This window comes from Chiloscyllium plagiosum, unplaced genomic scaffold (assembly GCF_037043375.1).
Source record: "Chiloscyllium plagiosum isolate Xiang-an unplaced genomic scaffold, Cpla_swu_hap1 HiC_scaffold_27, whole genome shotgun sequence".
NCBI lineage: Eukaryota > Metazoa > Chordata > Chondrichthyes > Orectolobiformes > Hemiscylliidae > Chiloscyllium > Chiloscyllium plagiosum.
This window is the reverse complement of record NW_028270165.1, coordinates 9,925,378-9,947,511: the sequence shown is the minus strand read 5'-3', so window position 1 is coordinate 9,947,511 and position 22,134 is coordinate 9,925,378. Positions and strand designations below refer to the sequence as shown.

Genomic DNA, 22,134 nt, shown 5'->3' with positions numbered 1-22,134 from the left:
ACATACATGTCCATGGGATGAATTTGCGTTTGCAGTATTATATTTGCAGATAGATTCAACGTGTGCTTTTTGTGGAAAAATCGGCAGGCAGTTAATGAAAGCAATCAATCCATGTAATATTTTATCAACTCATACTTTGGAAATAGAACCAGTCTGATTCAAGTTTGGGATACAGACAGACCGAACTTCTCACCTTTCATGCATTGTCTGAGCTGAGATGTTACCTATTTTTATAAAACCTTAAGTCATCTTGAGAACATGAATTAAAAGTGGTTCTGGGATTTACATATTAATGAACAGAAACCTGCAAACCATTCTAAAAGATGGAAGACTTAACAGCAATCAAGGTTTGTTCAATATATCCTATCAGTTGCATGACACTGTGATCTTTTGCTATAAAATCTGTGTCTTCTGATCCTGCTCCACAGCTACCTGATGAAGGAGCAGTGCTTTGAAAGCTAGTGCTTCCAAATAAACCTGTTGGACAATAACCAGGTGTTGTGAGATTTTAACTTTGTGCACACCAGTCCAACACTGACACCTTCACAACGTTTCTGGTGAACACTTCCGCCAGGAAACTTTACACTGCTGATAAAACATTGCAGTGCCTGCATTCCTAAAGAAATTACAATTTCTAATGATACTAGCTACTCATTCACTGCTCCATCTGATACATGACATTGGAAATTTAGCGCAGGAAGCTGAAAGAAATGAGCAGCTTTTAAACAAAAACCTCTTGGAGCTCAAAGCTTTCAATGAGAGTCTGAGCCCGGCAGTAAGTTATTGCGACCCAACCTTGTTACAGCTTCGGATCCCCCCAGCAAAAAGGTGTAGAGAAAGTATCTTTTTTTTAAAAAAACAGCTCAAGGTCAAAGCGCACACACTTCTCCCCCCGCCCCTCACCCCCACTTTCTTTTCTATTTGTCAGCACAGAGTTGCCCTTTTGTAATTGGGTCCTTGGTATAGCCATAAACTAGAAGTATTACCTCATACACCAATTTAAACCCATACCTTGTCTCCAAGTAGGTTTCTCCCCCCTCATTGGCTGGAGTTGGGGGGTGGGGGGGAAGGAGTGCAGAATAGTCAACCAGACTGCTGTGGGTCTGAAGTCACACGTAAGCCAGTCCAGGTAAAGGATGCACTGGGACGAGTGAGTGAATCCGTTCCCACATCAGCAGTTTCCTTCCCATAAAAGGTTGTGAGTGAATCAGATGGGGGTTCCCCCTCCCCTCCCTGACAATTGTTTCGTTGTTAGATTCTGAACTCTATTTCTAACCAAATTCCAATTCCGCCATGTGCCTTGGCAGCTCCCGGAACTGGGTTGATAGTCCAGTCAAGAAAGGCACTCAGCCGTTGCTGTTTTAAACCCCCTGCGATGGCATGTGAACTCTCTGGTGTCTCCGCAGGTGGGAGGAGCGTCTAAAGCTCTTCCCGCACTGATAGCAGGTGAACGGCCTCTCCCCTGTGTGGACCCGCTGGTGCCTCAGCAGGTCAGAGGCCTGGGTAAAGCCCTTCTCGCACTCTGGGCAGCTGAAGGGCCTCTCCCCCGTGTGGACCCGCTGGTGCTTCAGCCTGTCGGAGGAACTGTTGAAGGCCTTCCTGCACTCTGTGCAGGGGAATGGCCTCTCCCCAGTGTGGACCCGCTGGTGGGTCAGCAGGGCGAAGGAATTGCTGAAGCCCTTCCCGCACTCGGTGCAGAGGAACAGCCTCTCCCCAGTGTGGACCTGCCGGTGGGCCAACAGGGTGGAGGTCTGGGTAAAGCCCTTCCTGCATGCGGAGCACCTGAAGGGCCGCTCCCCCGTGTGGACCCACCGGTGCCTCAACAGGTCAGAGCAATTGCTGAAGGCCTTCCCACACTCGGAGCAGCTGAAGGGCCTCTCCCTGATGTGGATCCGCCAGTGCCTCACCAGGTTGGAGGAATTGCTGAAGGCCTTCCCACACTCTGTGCAGGGGAATGGCCTTTCCCCGGTGTGACTGCGACAATGAATCTCCAGAGCAGATGGGAAACGGAAGCCTTTCCCACAGTCGCCACACTTCCACGGTTTCTCCACGGGGCGGGATTCCTCTGGTTTCTCCATGGCCAAAGCTTCAGCCGCACACAACACGTGTAGAGCTCCTCCCCTCCGTGAATTCCTCTTCCCAGGCCTTATAACTGTTTCAGGCTCCACACTCCGTGCACTCCAACAGTAGGGTCTCTCGTCCAGTCCCACTGATGCCGAGAACGGACTGAAACAGGAACCAAAACGTTTTGCTCCTTCTCACAGAATCAGTCAAAAATGGTTGTGGTCCCGATGGATTGAGTGACTGTCAGACATTGACGTCAAAGTGAGGACTGCAGACACTGGAGAGTTAGTATCGAAAAGTGCGGCACTGGAAAAGCACAGCAAGTCAGGCAGCACCCGAGGAGCAGGAGAGTCGACATTTTGGGCATAAGTTCTTCATCTGTTGATTTTGAAACTTCCGTCTTCAGATCTTCAAATACTCTGTCAAAAGAGATTACAAAATTCATTACTGTCAGTCCAGAATAAAAATTCAGAACAAGCAATTTGTTTGTGTTGTTATTCCACAAAATTGAAAGCACTATCCCACACTCTCTCTCTCCCGCCCTCCACTCTAACTCATTCTCCTGAATATGTTGATTCAGGATCTCACAGGGGCAGAAAAGCAAAGACATCAAGACTGACATCTCTGAGTTTTGGATAACTCCACCTGAAATTTAATATCTTTCACAACACTGGGATATTGCTGAGAGTGAGCAGGTCGGATTTTGGGAAGCAAAAAAATCTCAATTCAGGGTAAATCTGCAATGCAGCTTCTTGAAGAACAACCAGACAAAATGGTTAACATTCCCAGGAAGTGGGGAGGAAAGCAAAAATGAGACATCAAGGCATTGACACCGCCACCAGAGAGAAACTGAACATAGACATGACAAACATTTGTGGAAAGCCACAGTCATCGAGATGTACAGCACAGAAACAGACACTTCGGTCAAATTCCTCTGTGCCCAACCAGATATCCAAAATTAATCTCGTCCCAGCGCTTTGTCCATATCCCTTTGAACCTTTCCTTTTCATACACTCATGCTGATGACTTTTAAATGTTGTCATTGTACCAGCCTTCACCACTTCCTTTGGCAGCTCATTCCATACATGCACCATCCTCTGCGTGAAAATGTTGCCCCTTAGGTCTCTTTGCAGTCTCCCTCCCCCTGCCCTCACCTTAAATCTATTACCCTCGAGTTCTGGACACCCCATCCCAAGGAAAAGACCTCGTCTATTTACTCAATCCATGCCCCTCATGATTTTAAAAAAGTCTATCAGGTTACCCCTCACACTCTGATGCACTAGGGAAAACAGCAACACCCTATCCTTCCAACCCTCCTTCCCCAGGTAATTAAGACACATATCTGAGTTTGCAGAGTCTGCTCCCTCCCTGGGTTCACTCCAGTTGCTACAAGTGAACAAATTTCTTTCTCCCCGCACTCCACCCACTGCTTCCCCCCTCCCCCCACACTCCACCCACCGCTTCCCAACTCCCCCCCCGAACAGTTAACAAAAATCCCTTCTCATCAGAGAACCCTCACTGTTCTAACAAGTCCACACCAACCTCCAAAAGGCAACCTCACCACACTCATTCCCCTACTCCTATTGCTCTACATTTACCCCTTGACTAATACATCTAACATGCACATCCCTGGGCACTATGGGTAATTTGGCCTGGCCAATCAAACCTTACCTGGACAAAGTTAAAAATCGCACAACACCAGGCTATCGTCCAATGGGTTTATTTGGAAGCACTAGCATTTGGAGCGCTGCTCCTTCATCAGGTGGTTGTGGAGTGTAAGATCATAAGACACAGAATTTCTGGAAAAGCATTACAGTGTCCTGGCATTGAAATGATATATTGAACAAATCTGGATCGTTAAGTCTTTCATCTTTTACAATGGATTGCAGATATCATTAATATGTAAATCCCAGAACTTCCTGTAAGGCACCTTCCCAGGATAACTTTAAGGCTTTGTAACAAAAGGAGACACTTCAGCTCAAACAATGCATTAAAGATGTGAGGTCAGAATTTGTCTGTATCCCAGTCTAGTGTCAGACTGGTTCTATTTCCAATGTGAAATTTACAAAATGTTACATATATTAACTGCCTGCAGATTGTGCATTTTTTGAGGAAAATAGAATGCATATGCAAATATCATTCTGCAAACACAAATTCACCCCCATGGACTTGTGCATGTGTGTGCATGAGAGAGAGAAAAAGTCTGTTTCCATGCTGTATATCTCTATGTCAATTTGACAACAGATACTTTTTTTCTGTTGGTATAAATATTATTGTAAATCATAGTGGGTACTAATAGCTCGATGTAAGGGTGAGAGAATTCCTCAAATAAGGCACTGTAGGAATCCTGGGAGAATAGTATTTCTGGTTTACGTCCTATTGAACAATATAAAGCACAAGCACCTACTTATTTCTAATTTTGGTTCACATTTCTTGTTTTATTCCCTGCTAATGATTACACTCGATGTCTGGATGGTTAACAGGCTGGGAGATTGTGGGTCTGGATTGACTTATTGTTCCGGAAGGTGTTAAAAAAAGGGGGTGAAATCATCAGCAGAAATCCAGGAGAGGTGAGAAATCAGGACCTGAAATCTGAGCTGACACCAGGTTACCCTGTGATCAGTCCTTTGATTACCTGTGCACCCTCTACCTTTATCTTGCTTTCCATTTGATCACCTCCTCAATATTGAGGATCCAATCCTTGTCATCCTGAAGCCATATCTCTGTAAGGAGTCCCATATTTTAATTGAAGGAGTTCCCTTCAACGTGTGCAGTCAATTCATTCGCTTTTGCTGCAATGCAGCACACATTCAGACATACCATTTTTAGTTTCAGTTTTTGTGATCTTTAGAATCCAGTTTTGATTGCTGGGACATGTCCTTCTGTCGTTCTCGGATGTTCATTTTTCACATCACTGTATTGCTCACTGGCCTGGATTTGGATTGGCCATGCTAAATTGTCCATAGTGCCCAGAGATGTGCAGGTTAGGCGGGTTCGCCATGGGAAATGCAGGGTTAGAGTTTCATAGTAATAGAAGCAGGAGTAGGTCATTTGTCCTGTCGAGCCTGCTTCGCCATTCATTTAGATCATGACTGATCTCTCCATTGTCCCAGCTTCTCCTCCCTGCATTGTCCCAACTACCCTTAATATCTTTATCATGCAAAAACCCATCTAACGGTGTCCTGAATATACTTAATTAAGCTGCCTCTCCTGCTTCCCTGGGCAGAGAATTACATAGATTCACGATTCTCTGGGAAAAGCAGTTCCTCATCTCTGTCCTAAATCTACTCCAACTAATCTTGAGGTCTGGTCTCACCTACCAGCAGAAATGACTGGATAGGATAGGGTTTCATCCCCACAGTGCAATGAAATCCCACTTTCCACCAAAATCTCAGATGTCCTCACTCACTCAGGTGCTATCTCATAAATGAAAGATTTCATTGAAACTTCTTCTGCTCCCAGTAAGGACAAAACATCTTTGAAGGCTGCTCTGAAAGTCCAGTCTTCACAATGACATTTCTGGTTTCACCAAAGACCCAGAGAGTCATACAGCACAGAAACAGACCCTTCAGTCCAACTCATATGTGCCGCCCAGATATCCTAACTTAATCAGGTCCCATTTACCAGCATTTGGCCCATATCCCTCTAAATGCTTCCTATTCTTGTACCCATCCAGATGCCTTTTAAATGCTGTAATTGTATCAGGCTCCACCCCTTCCTGTGACAGCTCATTCAATACATGCACCACCTTCTGCGTGAAACAAGTTGCCCTTCATGTCCCTTTTAAATCATTCCCCTCTCTCCTCAAACATTTGCTCTCTAGTTTTGCATTCACCCTATCCATGCCCCTTATAAATATTTATAAGGTCACCACTGAACATCCGATGCTCCAGGAAAGTATCCCTGACCGATTCAGCCTCTCTCTGTCGATCAAACCCTCCAACTCTGGCAACAGCCTTTCAAGTCTTTTCTGACCCCTTTCAAAGTTTCACACCATGTTTCCTGTAGCAGGGAGACCAGAACTGAATGCAGTATTTTAAAAGTGGCCTAACCGATGTCCTGTACAGCCACAACATGACCTCCCAACTCCGATACTCAATGCTCTGACTAATAAAGGAAAGCATACAAAATGCCTTCTTCACTGTTCTGGCTACCTGAGACTGCACTTTCAAGGAACAATGAACCTGCACTCCAAGGTCTCTTTGTTCTGAAACACTCCCTTAACTGTCCTGCCTGGATTGCCTTACCATAATGCAAACATCATTTTTCCCTAAATTAATCTCCATCTGCCACTCCCTGGCCCATTGCCCCATCCAATCAATTCTAATTTATAGCAAACTCTCTGTAATTCTTATTCCCTGGAAGTACAAAATCTCTATCCCACACACTCCCTCCATTCTCACTTTATTGAACCTAATCCCTGCTGTACCTCATCCTGAAGGGTCTGGTTCATGCTGATTAACAGGGCCACACTCAGGGGAATCTAATTGAAACAAACAGAATACTCAATAGCCTGGACGAGTTGATGTTGGGAAGATGTTTCCATTGGAAGGAGAGACTAGCAGCCGAGGGCACAGCCTTAGAGTAAAGGGAAGACCTTTCAGAACCGAGATTAGGAGAAATGTCTTTAGCCAGAGAGTGGCTGTAACTGTTCTTAAAACCATTTTTTCTGTTCCCTCATAACCATCCACTTCATTGTTGTTCAAAAATCAGATGAACTCAGCCTTGAATATATTCAATGACCCCCTAACCGCGGGAAGGCCCTACCCCACTTCTGAACTCAATTCCTCTTGCTAATACACCACTTGCCCTGCTGACTGCTTAGTGCACCTGTCTGACAACGGGTATTGACTGGTGTAGAAAGACACTGAAACCTCTTTGTCCATCCACATAACATTCCTGATGAACGGCTCGTGTCCAAAATGTCAACTCTCCTGGTCCTCGGATGCTGTCTGACCCGCTGTTCTTTTCCAGAGTCACACTTGTCAACTCTGATCTCCAGCATCTGCACTCCTCAATTTCTCCATATCCCAACGTGTCACCATTAAAACAATGCACCTCCTTTCTGCTTTCTCACAGCAAAAGGCTATATTATCACATTGTGGTAATGCATTTGCCATGTGTTTGCCAATTGAGACACAAATCTTTGAAAGTTGCCACCCAGGTAAATAGTGCGGTGAAGAAGGCATATGGCATACTAGCTTTTATTGGGAGAGGAATTGAGTTCCGGAGTACTGAGGTCATGTTGCAGTTGTATAAGACTCTGGTGCGGCCGCATCTGGAGTATTGTGTGCAGTTTTGGTCGCCATACTATAGGAAGGATGTGGAGGCACTGGAACGGGTGCAGAGGCGGTTTACCAGGATGTTACCTGGTATGGTAGAAAGATCGTATGAGGAAAGGCTGAGGCACTTGGGGTTGTTTTCATTGGAGAAAAGAAGGTTTAGGGGTGACTTGATAGAGGTGTACAAGATGATTAGGGGTTTAGATAGGGTCGACAGTGAGAATCTTTTGCCACGTATGGAGTCAGCTATTACAAGGGGGCATAGCTTTAAATTAAGGGGGGGGGGGGTAGGTATAGGACAGATGTTAGGGGTAGGTTCTTTACTCAGCGAGTCGTGAGTTCGTGGAATGCCCTGCCAGTAGCAGTGGTGGACTCTCCCTCATTATGGGCATTTAAGCGGGCATTGGATAGGTATATGGAGGATAGTGGGCTAGTGTAGGTTAGGTGGGCTTGGATCGGCGCAACATCGAGGGCCGAAGGGCCTGTACTGCGCTGTATTCTTCTATAAATCTGGACCAACATTTCTAGACAAAAAAAGTGAGTACTGCAGATGCCGGAGATTAGAGTCGAGAGTGTGGTGCTGGAAAAGCACGCAGGTCAGGCAGCATCTGAGGAGGAAAACGTCGATTTTCTTGCTCCTCGGACGCTGCCTGACCTGCTATGCTTTTCCAGCACCACACACTCGACCAATATTTCTACACTCTGTCCCCTCCCTGAATTCACTCCCTTTCCTTTCAGTTGTTGCAAGTCAACAATTGAACGCCAGAATGAAAAAAAAGTGGAATAGGTGGCGAGAAAAGAGAGTGCTGTACTCACAGTTGTTGGACAGAGGAAGAAAGTTGCAGTTTGGGGTAAAGCTCAATCTTCATTCAGAGAGACAGGAGCAGCAGCAGCAACTTCAGAAGCTCATTATCCAACTTCCGCATTCAGGCAATAGCGGTGCTCTGATTGGCAGGAGGACAAGACACCTTCCGGTCCTCCCGAGTTCCCTATTGGTACATCAAAAGTAGGTCATGAGTCGTTTGTGTGTACAACCAGGAGCATGCTCGGTCTTTTGCTGACACCAGCGGACATGCGCAGTGCTTGCTGACACCGAGGGGCATGCGCATTATGCTCTTCAGAGATGCTTACGTTACTGACAGATTTGAAGTGTCCAATTGGACTGCATTCTGGGGAAGGTGGGACCTGTACAAGCAGGACGGGTTGCACCTGAACCAGAAGGGCACCAATATCCTGGGGGGTAGGTTTGCTAGCACTCTTCGGGGGGGTTTAAACTAATTTGGCAGGGGGGTGTGATCCGGACTTGTAGTCCAGCAAGTAGGTTAGCTGTTTGTCAGGATGTCCAAGAATGTAGGGAGGCTGTGAAGAAGGTAGCACAGACAGGGAATACTTGCGGACACAGAGATGGGTTCAAATGCGTATACTTCAGCGCAAGGAGTATCAGAAATAAGGTGGGTGAACTTAAGGCGTGGATCGGTACCTGGGACTACGATGTTGTGGCCATCACGGAAACGTGGATAGAAGAGAGACAGGAATGATTATTGGGGGTTCCTGGTTGCAGATGTTTCAGTAAGATTAGGGAGGGTGGTAAAAAAGGAGGGGGGGGGGGGTGGCGTTGCTAATTAGAAATGGTATAACGGCTGCAGAAAGGCAGTTCGAGGGGGATCTGCCTTTGGAGGTAGTATGGGCTGAAGTCAGAAATAGGAAAGGTGCAGTCACCTTGTTGGGTGTTTACTATAGGCCCCCCAATAGCAGCAGAGATGTGGAGAAACAGATTGGGAAACAGATTTTGGAAAGGTGCAGAAGCCACAGGGTAGTAGTCATGGGCGATTTCAACTTCCCAAATATTGATTGGGAGCTCTTCAGATCAAATAGATTGGATGGGGCGGTGTTTGCGCAGTGTGTCCAGGAAGCTTTTCTAACTAGTATGTAGATTGTTCGACCAGAGGGGAGACCATATTGGATTTGGTACTCGGTAATGAACCGGGACAAGTGATGGGCTTGTTAGTGGGTGAACATTTTGGTGATGGTGACCACAATTCTGTGACTTTCACCTTGGTTATGGAGAGAGAAAGGTGCGTGCAACAGGGTAGGTTTTACAATTGGGGGAAGGGTAATTATGATGCTGTAAGACAGGATCTGAGGAGCATAAGTTGGGAGCATAGGCTGTCAGGGAAGGATGTCGTGGAAATGTGGAACTTTTTCAAGGAACAAATACGACATGTCCTTGATCTGTATGTACCTGTCAGGCAGGAAAGAGATGGTCGTGTGAGGGAACCTTGGTTGACGAGGGAGGTTGAATGTCTTGTGAAGAGGAAGAAGGAGGCTTACATAAGGTTGAGGAAACAGGGTTCAGACAGAGCAGTGGAGGGATACAGGATAGCCAGAGGAGACCTGAAGAAAGGGATTAGGAGAGCTAAGAGAGGGCATGAAAAATCTTTGGCGGATAGGATCAAGGATAACCCAAAGGCATTTTAAGCGTATGTGAGAAACATGAGAATGACGAGAACGAGGGTAGGTCCGATCAAGGACAGTAGTGGGAGACTGTGTATTGAGTCGGAAGAGATAGGAGATGTCTTGAATGAGTACTTTTCTTCAGTATTTACGAACGAGAGGGACCGTATTGTTGAAGAGGAGAGTGTGAAACGGACTGGTAAGGTAGAGGAAATACTTGTTAGGAAGGAAGATGTGTTGGACATTTTGAACAACTTGAGGATAGACAAGTCCCCCGGGGCCTGACGGGATATATCCTAGGATTATGTGGGAAGCAAGAGAGGAAATTGCAGTACCATTGGCAATTATCTTTTCGTCTTCACTCTCAACGGGGGTGGTACCAGGGGACTGGAGAGTGGCGAATGTTGTGCCCTGTTCAAAAAAGGGAATAGGGATAACCCCGGGAATTACAGGCCAGTTAGTCTTACTTCGGTGGTAGGCAAAGTAATGCAAAGGGTACTGAGGGATAGGATTTATGAGTATCTGGAAAGACACTGCTTGATTAGGGACAGCCAGCACGGATTTGTGAAAGGTAGGTCTTGCCTTACAAGTCTTAATGAATTCTTTGAGGAGGTGACCAAGCATGTGGATGAGGGTAGAGCAGTGGATGTAGTATACATGGATTTTAGTAAGGCATTTGATAAGGTCCCCCATGGTAGGCTTATGCAGAAAGTCAGGAGGCATGGGATAGAGGGAAATTTGGCCAATTGGATAGAAAACTGGCTAACCGGTCGAAGTCAGAGAGTGGTGGTAGTTGGCAAATATTCAGCCTGGAGCCCAGTTACAAGTGGAGTTCCGCAGGGATCAGTTCTGGGTCCTCTGCTGTTTGTAATTTTTATTAATGACTTGGATGAGGGAGTCGAAGGGTGGGTCAGTAAATTTGCAGATGATACGAAGATTGGTGGAGTTGTGGATAGTGAGGAGGGCTGTTGTCGGCTGCAAAGAGACTTAGATATGATGCAGAACTGGGCTGAGGAGTGGCAGATGGAGTTCAACCCTGCCAAGTGTGAGGTTGTCCATTTTGGAAAAACAAATAAGAATGCGGAATACAGGGTTAACGGTAGGGTTCTTAGTGGAGGTGGAGGAACAGAGGGATCTTGGGATCTATGTTCATAGATCTTTGAAAGTTGCCACTCAGGTGGATAGAGCTTGTAAGAAGGCCTATGGTGTATTAGCGTTCATTAGCAGAGGGACTGAATTCAAGAGTCGTGAAGTGATGTTGCAACTGTACAGGACTTTGGTTAAGCCACATTTGGAGTACTGTGTGCAGTTCTGGTCGCCTCACTTTAGGGAAGATGTGGAAGCTTTGGAGAGGGTGCAGAGAAGATTTACCAGGATGTTGCCTGGAATGGAGAATAGGTCGTACGAGGATAGGTTGAGAGTGCTAGGCCTTTTCTTATTGGAACGGCGAAGGATGAGGGGTGACTTGATAGAGGTTTATAAGATGATCAGAGGAATAGATAGAGTAGACAGTCAGAAACTTCTTCCCCGGGTGCAACAGAGTGTTACAAGGGGACATAAATTTAAGGTGAAGGGTGGAAGGTATAGGGGAGATGTCAGGGGTGGGTTCTTTACCCAGAGAGTGGTGGGGGCATGGAATGCGCTGCCTGTGGGAGTGGCAGAGTCAGAATCTTTGGTGACCTTTAAGCGGCAATTGGATAGGTACATGGATGGGTGCTTAAGCTAGGACAAATGTTCGGCACAACATCGTGGGCCGAAGGGCCTGTTCTGTGCTGTATTGTTCTATGTTCTAAATGCCAATCGGAGGAAAAAAAAAGTTGAACCACAATTTTTTCCCCCCTGTGGCTCAACATTGTATTCCTTTTGCATTTTGGCTGGCTGCTCAACTTTTGTACATCTTTTCCCTTGGTTAGGGGAGTCACAAACTGGAGGGCATAGGTTTAGGTTGAGTGGGGAAAGATGAGGGACCAAAGGATGAGAAAAAACGTGAGACATTTAATTTATCTCAAGAAATGCCAGAACTAGAGGACATTAGTTTTCGGTGATTGGGGAAAGGTTTAAAAGGGACCTGAGGGATAACTTGTTTCACGCAGAGGATGGCAAATGTATTGAATGAGCTGCCGGAGTGGAGGCTGGTACAATTACAACTTTTAAAAGGCATCTGGATGGGTGTACGAATAGGAAAGTTTAAAGGGTTTGGGCTAAGTGTTGGCAAATAGAAGTAGATTAATTTAGGATATCTGGTCGGCACAGACCAAACTGTTTCATTCCATGCTCCATGACTCTATTTCTTCATAGTCTGAACCAATTTGACAATATTAGAATGGGCAACTCACCCCTTACAGCCTGTCCTCAACTGTGGCCAGACTGCACATGTTTCAACGCAAGTTTCAGTAAGATGCCTGCAGCTTTTTTAAAAATAGAATTGAACATGCTTTAATGTTGTTTGAGTAGCTATTCTCAATGTTAAAGATCAGCCATTTCTTGTGCACCCCCATCTCCCAGGTAGAGTCATCACCATCTGTCTCTCTCTCCTTAAAAGGGCTTGATACAGTGATCAAAGAGGGATGGAGGCATGAGAAATAATAGGTGGTGGGGTAAGAGAATGGTTGGGGGGGGGGTGAGGAGCTGAGGGTGGGTGTCAAGAGAGAGAAAATGGACAGGGGGACAGAAAGATAATGGACAGAGGACAGTGACACTATAAATCCCACCTTTCCCAGGACCACAGTAATCATTTCTCAATATACAAATGGCTAAAGCAGTAGAATCACATAATCCCTGCAGGCTATTCAGCCCATTCACCTCACACTGACCTTCCAAACAGCATCCCACCAGACCAACCCACTTACCATACCCTACGCACCCGAAAATGCATATCCCTGGACACTTCAGCACAGCTGATCCACCCTAAACTGCAGATCTTTGGACTATGGGAGGAAACTGGAGCACCTGAAGGAAACCCACGTAGACACAAGGGGGACAATGTACCAAAGTCACCTGAGGCTGGAATCAAACCCAGCACCATGAGGCAGCAGTACTAACCACTGAGCCACCATGCCACCCAGAGCTTTGATGTTCTGCTTTGTTTTCATAGCTTCTGACTTCTCATGCGCCCTCAGCAGAAGCTCTCACCTCCTGAGATTTGTGGACCACACCCACTGCAGCCTCCCTTTCCCACTTATCCTGTCCTGAGCACGTCGGTTCCTGAACCTGGTACCAGACAGACACTGATGCCATCTGGCCTCCTGCTGCTAACTGCAGAGAAAGACGACAATCGCCTGTCAATATTCTGCCCCTTACCCCCAGCGCCCCCCTCCCACCACTCAGCCAGTTAGCTCCTCCCCGCTGCCCAATCTCAGATCTCCTTTACCTGTGTGATTCACACTCTCACCCTTCTGACCATGTCCAATGACCTAATCAGAAGGCTCTGTCCAGAGGGGAATGACCATCTTCTGGAATAAAGTGTCTGGTTAACTTTCCCCGTGACATGTCTGCAGCCTGGCTTCCAACTCCATCTCTCTGAGCCAAAGGTCTTCCAGCGTGTGTTTACCCTGAATCACAGCATCCAGAACCTCCCACCTTCTGCAAAGTGAAAGACAAGTCTCACCCTGCCCGCTCCAATGTGTGTACGTGTAGATTAGATTTGATTCCCTACAGTATGGAAACTGGCCCTTTGGCCCAAAATGTCCACACTGACCTTCCAAAGAGTAATCCACCCAGACCCATTCCCCTCCCTATATTTACCCCTGACTAATGCACCCAACACTATGTGGAATTTAGCATGGCCAATTCACCTGACCTGCACACCTTTTGGATTGTGGGAAGAAACTGGAGCACCCGGAGGAAACCCGTGCAAGCATTGGGGAGAATGTGCCAACTCCACATAGACAGTTGCCCAAGGTGGGAATCGAACCCGGATCCCTGGTGCTGCGAGGCAGCACTGCTAACCACAGAGCCACCATGCCACCCAGTAACTGATTAATTGTTTCTACTGGCCAAGCAGAGGCCGATAGGCAAGTTTGGAACCCATGAGGACGGTCTCAACCGGGACCTTCACGACACTTAACACTGTCTCTCACTCCCACACGCACACATACACACCCAGTCACGCAGACCCTCTCTCACACACATACACCTCCCACACTCAAATCCATGCACACACCTTCTCACAGGCTTATACTCCATTGCATCGACACACTGTCTCTCTCATGCGCACACACACACACACACACACAAACCTATGCAGTGAATTTGCATTTGCAGATACATTGTGCTATTTGAGCAAAACACAATCTGCAGGCAGTCAATCTATGTAATATTTTATAAATTCCTACTTTGGAAATAGAACATGTGTGACTCAGGACTGGGATACAGACAGACTTGAACCTCACACCTTTCTTGCATTGTCTGAGCTGAGATGTCACCTAATTTTATAAAATTTTTTTAGTCATCGGGAGAATGTGAGTTAAAAGTAGTTCTGGGATATACATGTTAATGAATCGAAACCTACAACCCATTCTAAAAGATGAAAGACTGAACTGCAACTGGACTGGTTCAGGAAATCTTATCAACTGCATGACACTGTAATGTTTGGCCATAAATTCTATGTCTTATGATCCTGCTCAACAGCTACCCGATGAAGGAGCAGCACTCCAAAAGCTAGCACTTCCAAATAAATCTGTTGGGACTATAACCTGGAGTTGTGTAGATTTTAACTTTATCCACCTCAGTCCAACACCAGCAACTCCACATCATTTCTAATTAACACAGCTCACACCTCCTGGTGCTGCCAGTAAACTTTACAATGCCGATAAATCGACACAGTACCTGCACTCCTGAAATATTTGCAATTTCCAACGATAATAGCTACTCATTCACTGCTCCATCTGATACACGACATTGGAAACTTAGTGCAGGAGGCTGAAAGAAATCAACAGGTTTAAAACAAAAACCATTTGAAGCTCAAAGCCTTCAATGAGAGTCTGAGCCTGGCGGTAAGTTCAGGTAACCCTTTATTGTGCTCAAAGTCAAAGTGCACACACTCCCTTTCTTAACCTGTCGGAAGTATTGTCTCATTCAGCAATTTCAACGTATACTCTATATCCAAGTAGGTTTCTCCCCGTTCATTTGCTGGGGAGATGGAGGGGCCCAGTGGGGAAGAGAACGGAGTGGGGGTGGGGGCAGTGTAGAGTCAACCATAGGCCAGACAGGGTAAAGGATACAGCTGGGACGACTGAGTGAATCCTTTCCCACAACGGCAGTTTCCTTCCCGAAAAATGACGTGAGTGAATCAGATGGGGGTTTTCTTCCCCCTCCCCCCCAAAAATGGCTTCATCATTAGACTTGGAACTCCAGATTACTGACTGAATTCCAATTTCACCATCTGCCACAGCAGGATTCGAACCCGGGAGGCCCTGGAACTGGGTTAATACTCCAGTCGATAATGGCACTCAGCCGTCACTCCTTCAATGCCCCTGCTATGGCACGTGAACTTGCTGGTGCCTCTGCAGGTGGGAGGAGCAGGTGAACACCTTACTGCACCTGGGGCAACTGAAGGGCCTCTCCCCTATGTGGACCTGCTGGTGTTTCTGAAGTGTGATGGCCTGGGTAAAGCACTTCCCGCACTCGGGACAACTAAAGGGCCTCTCCCCCGTGTGGATCCGCTGGTGGGTCTGGAGATTGGAAGCCCGGGCAAAGCCCTTCCCGCACTCGGGGCACCTGAAGTGCCTCTCCCCGGTGTGGGACTGCTGGTGTCTCAGCCGGACAGAGGCCTGGGTAAAGCACTTCCCGCATTCACAGCAGCTGAAGGGCCTCTCCCCTGTGTGGACCCGCTGGTGGGTCTGCAGGGTGGAGGAATCGCTGAAGCCTTTACCGCACTCTGGGCAGCTGAAGGGCCGCTCCCCTGTGTGGAGCCGCTGGTGGATCAGCAGGGCAGAGGCCTGGGTAAAGGCCTTCCTGCACTCGGAGCAGCTGAAGGGCCTCTCCCCCGTGTGGACCCGCTGGTGGGTCAGCAGGTGGGAGGAATCACTGAAGGCCTTCCCGCACTCGGGGCAGGAGAGTGGCCTCTCCCCCTTGTGGATTCGCTGGTGCCTCAGCAGGGCGAAAGAATTGCTGAAGACCTTCCCACACTCGTGGCAGCTGAAAGGCCTCTCCCCCGTGTGGACCCGCCTGTGGGTCAGCAGGGCAGATGCCTGGGTAAAGCCCTTCCTGCACTCGGGGCAGCTGAAGGGCCTCTCCCCGGTGTGACTGCGCCGATGAGTCTCCAGAGCAGACGGGGGACAGAAGCCTTTCCCACAGTCGCCACATTTCCATGGTTTCTTCACGGGGCGGGATTCCTCGGGTTTCTCCATGGCCGAAGCTTCAGCTGCACACAAACGTGGATACAGCCCCACCCTGCCGTGAATTCCTCTTTCCAGGCTGTATAACTGTTTCAGGCTCCATACTCACTGCGCTGCAACGTAGGGTCTCTCATCCAGTCCCACTGATTCTGAAAATGTATTCAAGCCGGAAGCAAACGCTTTGCTCCTTCTCACAGAATCACAGTCAAAAATCGTTGCAGTCCCGATGTCCCAGTGTCACTGTCAGACATTGATGTGAAAGTGAGGACTGCAGATGCTGGAGAGTCAAGAGTTCAAAAGTATGATGCTGGAAAAGCACTGTAGGTCAGGCAGCATCCAAGGAGCAGAAGAGTCAATGAGTCGGACATAAGGCGATTTTGAAATTTCCGTCTTCAGATCTTCAAATACTCTGTAAAAAGAGATTACAAAAGTTATTACACTTAGTGCAGTGTAACAATTCTGAACAAGCAATTCTACTTTCTGCAGATTATACTTTTCTTTTGTTATTCCACAAAATTGAACGCACCATCCCACTCTCTCTCCCCCTCTGTTCTCACTCCACTCTAATTCTCCTCAAGGTGCTGATTCAGGATCTTACAGATGCAACCAACAGAGTCATAGAGATGTACAGCATGGAAACAGACCTGAACCCAGGGAAAAGACTGTCTATTTATCCTATACATGCCCCTCATAAATTTGTAAACCTCTATAAGGTTATCCCTCAGGCTCCAAAACTCCAGGGAAAACAGCTCCAGTCTGTTCAGCCTCACCCTATAGCTCAAATCCTCCAACCCTGGCGACATCCTTGTAAATCGTTTCTGAACCCTTTCAAGTTTCACAACATCTTTTCGTTGGAAGGAGATCAGAATTGTACGTAATATTCCAACTGTGTCCTAACCAATGTTCTGTACAGCCGCAACATGACCTCCCAAGAGTTCAACATTTACATGAAAGAAGTCTTCGATAAGCATTTGGTCCTTAAAGTTTGACAAGGCACTTATGAAATGCATCCAACAATCTTGAAGGAAGGGACTTGGAGGAGGTGCCAGAAGACTGGAGAATTGCAAACATTGCAGCCTGGTTTAAGAAAGGTTGTAAAGTTAATCTCAGCAATTATAGAGTCATAGAGATGTACAGCATGGAAACAGACCCTTCGGTCCAACCCGTCCATGCCGACCAGATATCTCAACCCAATCTAGTCCCACCTGCCAGTTTAAATTTGGTGGAGAAGCTTCCAGTAATACTTATTCTGGTCAAAATTAGTAGTCACATGGAGAAAGGTGGATTGATTAGGAAGAGTCTGCATGGGATTTCTGACGGGGACACTGCATTTAACTAACTTGTTAGAGATTTGTGAAGACGTTACAGGCTTGATAAGGATAACACTTCAGCTCTCCTGTATGTTATCCATCCTGGCTATCTTGGGGAGCCTGGTACCCCTATAGCCTTGACATTATTCTGAATGGCATGCGTTTGAGGCGATTAAAGCACCAAAGCGTGACTTCAGATTACTTGGCGACATTGGTGTCTCGGTTTTGCAATCCTATCTTTCCCATAAAGGCTGACAGAACAGGCTGTGTACAGGAGTCTGCTGGGCACCACCTTCATTAATCAAAAGGGAAAGAGCTATTGATTCAGCACCTCAGTAAATCTTGAGGCAGTCTTGGCTCCTATGCACGTGTTGGGAGGCATGTAAGGAGATGTTTATATTTTGCTTCTGTACTTAGAATTCATAAATTGAAGCCAGTGCACATTTTTTATAATATTTAAGATTAGAAGTACAGAGGAGATCAATATTATACAACAATCCAACAACCCCGTCCCAAGACAACAGGCGCCTGACCGGCACAAAGCTGGCGGCCGGTTGCCCGGGCAACCCGAGAGCTCCTTCGCCGGTGAAGTAAACACTGGGCCTGTGGGGCTTCTATTGGAGGCCTGAGGCCTCCCCCTAGGAGTTTATAAACCCCCCAGTCTCCCTCCTCCAGCGGATCCCAATCCTACCCTGTCTCACTGTCTCCTCTCCCCGGGGGCAGGAGCCAGGTCTTGGCGCTCGGGCCTGGCGACCTCCCCGGGATGTTCCTGAAACCTGGTCCTGTTCTGAAGGAGGATCCCCGGACCCGAAACACCTCCTCACATTCCTCCCGACACGAGCTGCCGGACCTGCTCAGCTTTTCCAGCGGCTCCTGTTCTTCTTCCTTCAGCCGCCGGCGCCATTCCTCTCCCACACTCAGTAACACTGTCTTTGTCCCATTGCACATGCGCCAACTTACAGGGGGCGTGGTCCAGACGGCGTCGTCGCCAACTGAGGGGGCGTGGCTGGGGAGCCCTCCAACCAATAGGGGACAATGGGGGTTGGTTTTCCCCGCCCCCAGCCTGTTCAGGAATGTTACTCCAGACCTTTGGAAAGCTGAAACATCGGGAAACTTCCAGACACAAACAAAGGGATTTTCAAAAATGAATAGAAATAGGTAAGGTAAATTACGAAAGAAACATAGCATAAAATATCAAAAGCTTCTGTTGGTCTGCCAAAGGGAACAGAGTCGCTAAAGTAAATGTTGGTTCCTTGGAAGGTGAAGCAGGTGAGTTAATAAGGGGAACACTAAAATGACAGAGCTGCTAAATCAATACTTTTCCTCAGTTTTCACGTTGGAGGACAGCAGTACCATGCGTATTGGAACGAGCAAGTCAAAGGCTATAGAAAAGGTAGAACTTAAACAATCACTGTTGATAGGTACACTGTTAGGATTGAGGGCAAACAAATCCCCTGGGCCTGATGGCCTACATCCTCGGGTACTAAAGGAAGTGGCAGTGGAGATTGTGGATTCATTAGTTACAATATTCCAAAATTCCCTGGACATGAGAAAGATTCATTGAGTTTATTTAATACAGAGATAGGTAGGTTCTTGATTGTCAAGGTGATCAAAGAAAGCGGGAGAATGGATTTGAGAAACGTTTCTTCCATGATTGAATGGCTTAGTTTCTGCTCCTATATCTTAGGATCTTATGGTTCCAGTGGATTGGAAAAATGCTAATGTAATGCCTGTATTCAGAAAGGGAGGCAGGCAATATGTGGGAAATTGCAGACCAGTTAGTTTAACATCTGTTGTTGGGAAGGTGTTAGGGTCAATTATCAAGGAAGCAATATCAGGACGTTTGAAAAGTCAAAACTCTATCCATCAGAGTCAGCATGGTTTTATGATGGGCAAATCAGATTTGACTAAGTTCTTCATAGATGTAACAAGTGGATAATAGGGGTCCTGTAGATGTAATATATCTGGCTTTTCAGAAGGCATTTGCTAAAGTGCCACAGAAAGCATTAACTCGCAAGGTTAGATCATATGCGATATGAGCTGATTTATCAGCTTGGATAGGTGGCTGGCTAATGGGCAGAAGATAGACAGTCCAAATTGATGGCTTTTCTTTCTGGATGGCAAGATGTAACTAGTCAGGTGCCACAGGGTTGGGTCCTTGGACCCCAGCTATTTACAATCTACATTAGTGACTTGGATACACATATAAAAGGCTCATTTGCCAAATTTGTGGATGACACATAAATAGGTGTGATGGTAGATTGCAATGAGGATATATGAACCTTACAAATGGATCTGGATAGGTTAGGAGAGTGGGCCAAAATGTGGCAGATGGAGTTTAAGGTGGATAAGTGTGAGGTCATGCATTTTGATCAAAAACAAAACCAGCAAAGCAACCTATTATCTAAGAGAGGGTTTGGGGTGATCTGGTGCAGAGGGATCTGGGTATCCTCATTAATGAGTCATAATTGTTTGGTTCAGAAAACTAGCATGCAGGTACAGTAGATAAGTAAGAAAGTGAATGCAGCATTCGCTTTTATCGCTAAAGGAATAGAACATAAAGGGAAGGAAGTGTTGCTGCAACCAAACATAGCATTGCTGAAACTGCACCTGGAGGATTGTGCCCAGTTTTAAACTCATTTCCCCTTATATGGTTATGGTAGGGGATTTAACTTTCCAACCATAGACCAGGACTGCCATAGGTTTAAGGGTTTAAATGGAGAGGAATTTATTGAGCGTGTTCAAGAAAGATTTCTGACTTAGTATGTGGATATATCTATGGAGAAGGTGCAAAACTTGACCTACTCTTGGGAAATAAGGCAGGACAGCTGACTGAGGTGTCAGTGGGGGTGCACTTTGGGGCCAGCGACCATAATTCTCTTAATTTTAAAATAGTGATGGAAAAGGATAGACCAGATCTAAAAGTTGAAATTCTAAATTGGAGAATGTCTCATTTTGACAGTAATAGGCAAGAACTTTCAAAAGCTGTTTGGGGGCAGATGTTTGCAGGTAAAGAGACGGCTGGAAAATGGGAAGCCTTCAGAAATGAGATAACGTGAATCCAGAGACAGTATATTCCTGTTAGGGTGAAAGGAATGTCTGGTAGGTGTAGGGAATGTTGGATGACTGGAGAAATTGATTGTTTGGTTCAGAAAAAGAAGGAAGCATATGTCAGGTATAGACAGGATAGATTGAGTGAATCCTTAGAGTATAAAGGTAGTAGGAGTATACTTAAAAGGGAAACCAGGAGGGCAAAAACTGGACATGAGATAACATTGGATTCTCCTTAACCCTATTTGCCAAAGTGTTTTTACAAATACATTAAGGACAAAAGGGTCACTGGGGAGAGAATAGGGCACATCAAAGATGAGCAAGGCAGCCAATGTGTGGAACTACAGGAGATGGGGGAGATACTAAACAAGTATTTTGCATCAATGTTTACTCTGGAGAAGGACATGAAAAATATAGGGTGTAGGGAAATAGATTGTAACATCTTTAAAAATGACCATATTACAGAGGTGGTGGTGCTGGATGTCTTGAAATACGAAGGTGGATAAATCTCCAGGACCTGATCAGGTGTACCAGAGAACTCTGTGGGAGGCTACGGGAAGTGATTGTTGGGCCCCTTGCTGAGATATTTGTATCATTGATAGTCACAGGAGAGATGCCAGAAAACTGGAGGTTGGTTAACGTGGTACCACTATTTAAGAAAGGTGATAAGGAAAAGCCAGAGAACCTGAAATCGGTGGTGGGCAGGTTGTCGGAGTGAAACCTGAGAGACAGGGTTTATACATAATTGAAAAAGCAAGGACTGATTAGGGATTGTCGGCATGGCTTTGTGCATGGAAATCAGGTCTCACAAATTTGATTGAGTGTTTTGAAGAAGTAACAAAGAAGATTGATGAGGGCAGAGCAATGAACACGATCTATATGGACTTCAGCAAGGTGTTTGACAAGGTTCCCCAAGGGAGACTGGTTAGCAAGGTTAGATCTTATGGAATACAGAGAGAACTAGCCCTTTGTATACAGAACTGGCTCAAAGGTAGAAGGTGGTGGTGGAGAGTTGCTTTTCAGACTGGAGGCTTGTGACCACTGAAGTGCCACAAGGATCGGTGCTAGGTCCACTCCTTTCTGTGTTTTTTATGCAAATGACTTGGATGTGAACATAGATGTATAGTTAGTAGGTTTACTGATGACACCAAAATTGGAGGTGTAGTGAACAATGAGGAATGTTACCTCAGATTACAATGGGATCTTGATCAGATGTGCCAATGGGCTGAAGAGTGGCAGATGGAGTTTAATTTAGATGAATGCGAGGTGCTGCATTTTGGAAAAACAAATCAGAGCAGCACATCTACACTTAATGGGAAGGTTCTAGGGAGTGTTGTTGAACAAAGAGACTTTGGAGTGCAAGTTCACAGTTCCTTGAAAGTGGAGTTGCAGATAGATAGGATAGTGAAGGTGGTGTTTGGTATACGTTCCTTTATTGTTCAGAGTATTGAGTATAGGATTTGAGAGGTCATGTTGTGGCTGTACAGGAGAATGTTTAGGCCCCTTTTGGAATAAGTGTACAATTCCAGCATCCTTCCTCTTGGAAGGATGTTGTGAAACTTGAAAGGGTTCAGAAAAGATTGACAAGGATGTTCCCAGGGTTGGAGGATTTGAGCTATAGGGAGAAGTTGACTA

General features: G+C 46.3%; 2 protein-coding genes across 4 annotated transcripts in view; both read right to left on the bottom strand.

The window, feature by feature from the left end:
* Positions 1 to 114: 114 nt before the first annotated feature.
* Positions 115 to 2,258, bottom strand: LOC148143064 (uncharacterized; the record flags this gene model as incomplete). Its single annotated transcript, XM_087974045.1, has 1 exon — positions 115 to 2,258. A coding segment is annotated over one exon (897 nt), but the record flags the coding sequence as incomplete, so codon positions are not given.
* Positions 2,147 to 22,134, bottom strand: part of LOC122548217 (uncharacterized) — a 42,216-nt gene continuing 22,228 nt past the window's right edge. Inside the window, exons 1-5 of one of the 3 annotated variants that reach the window (XM_087974040.1) lie at positions 18,299 to 18,418; positions 14,628 to 16,547; positions 12,137 to 12,208; positions 8,163 to 8,335; positions 2,147 to 2,483 (exon numbers count right to left, since the gene is read on the bottom strand). In XM_087974040.1, coding sequence (XP_087830166.1) covers positions 15,278 to 16,150 — 873 coding nt within the window. In that variant the 5' untranslated portion in view covers positions 16,151 to 16,547; positions 18,299 to 18,418 and the 3' untranslated portion in view covers positions 2,147 to 2,483; positions 8,163 to 8,335; positions 12,137 to 12,208; positions 14,628 to 15,277. The other 2 variants (XM_087974039.1, XM_087974041.1) reach the window with 2 other exon arrangements.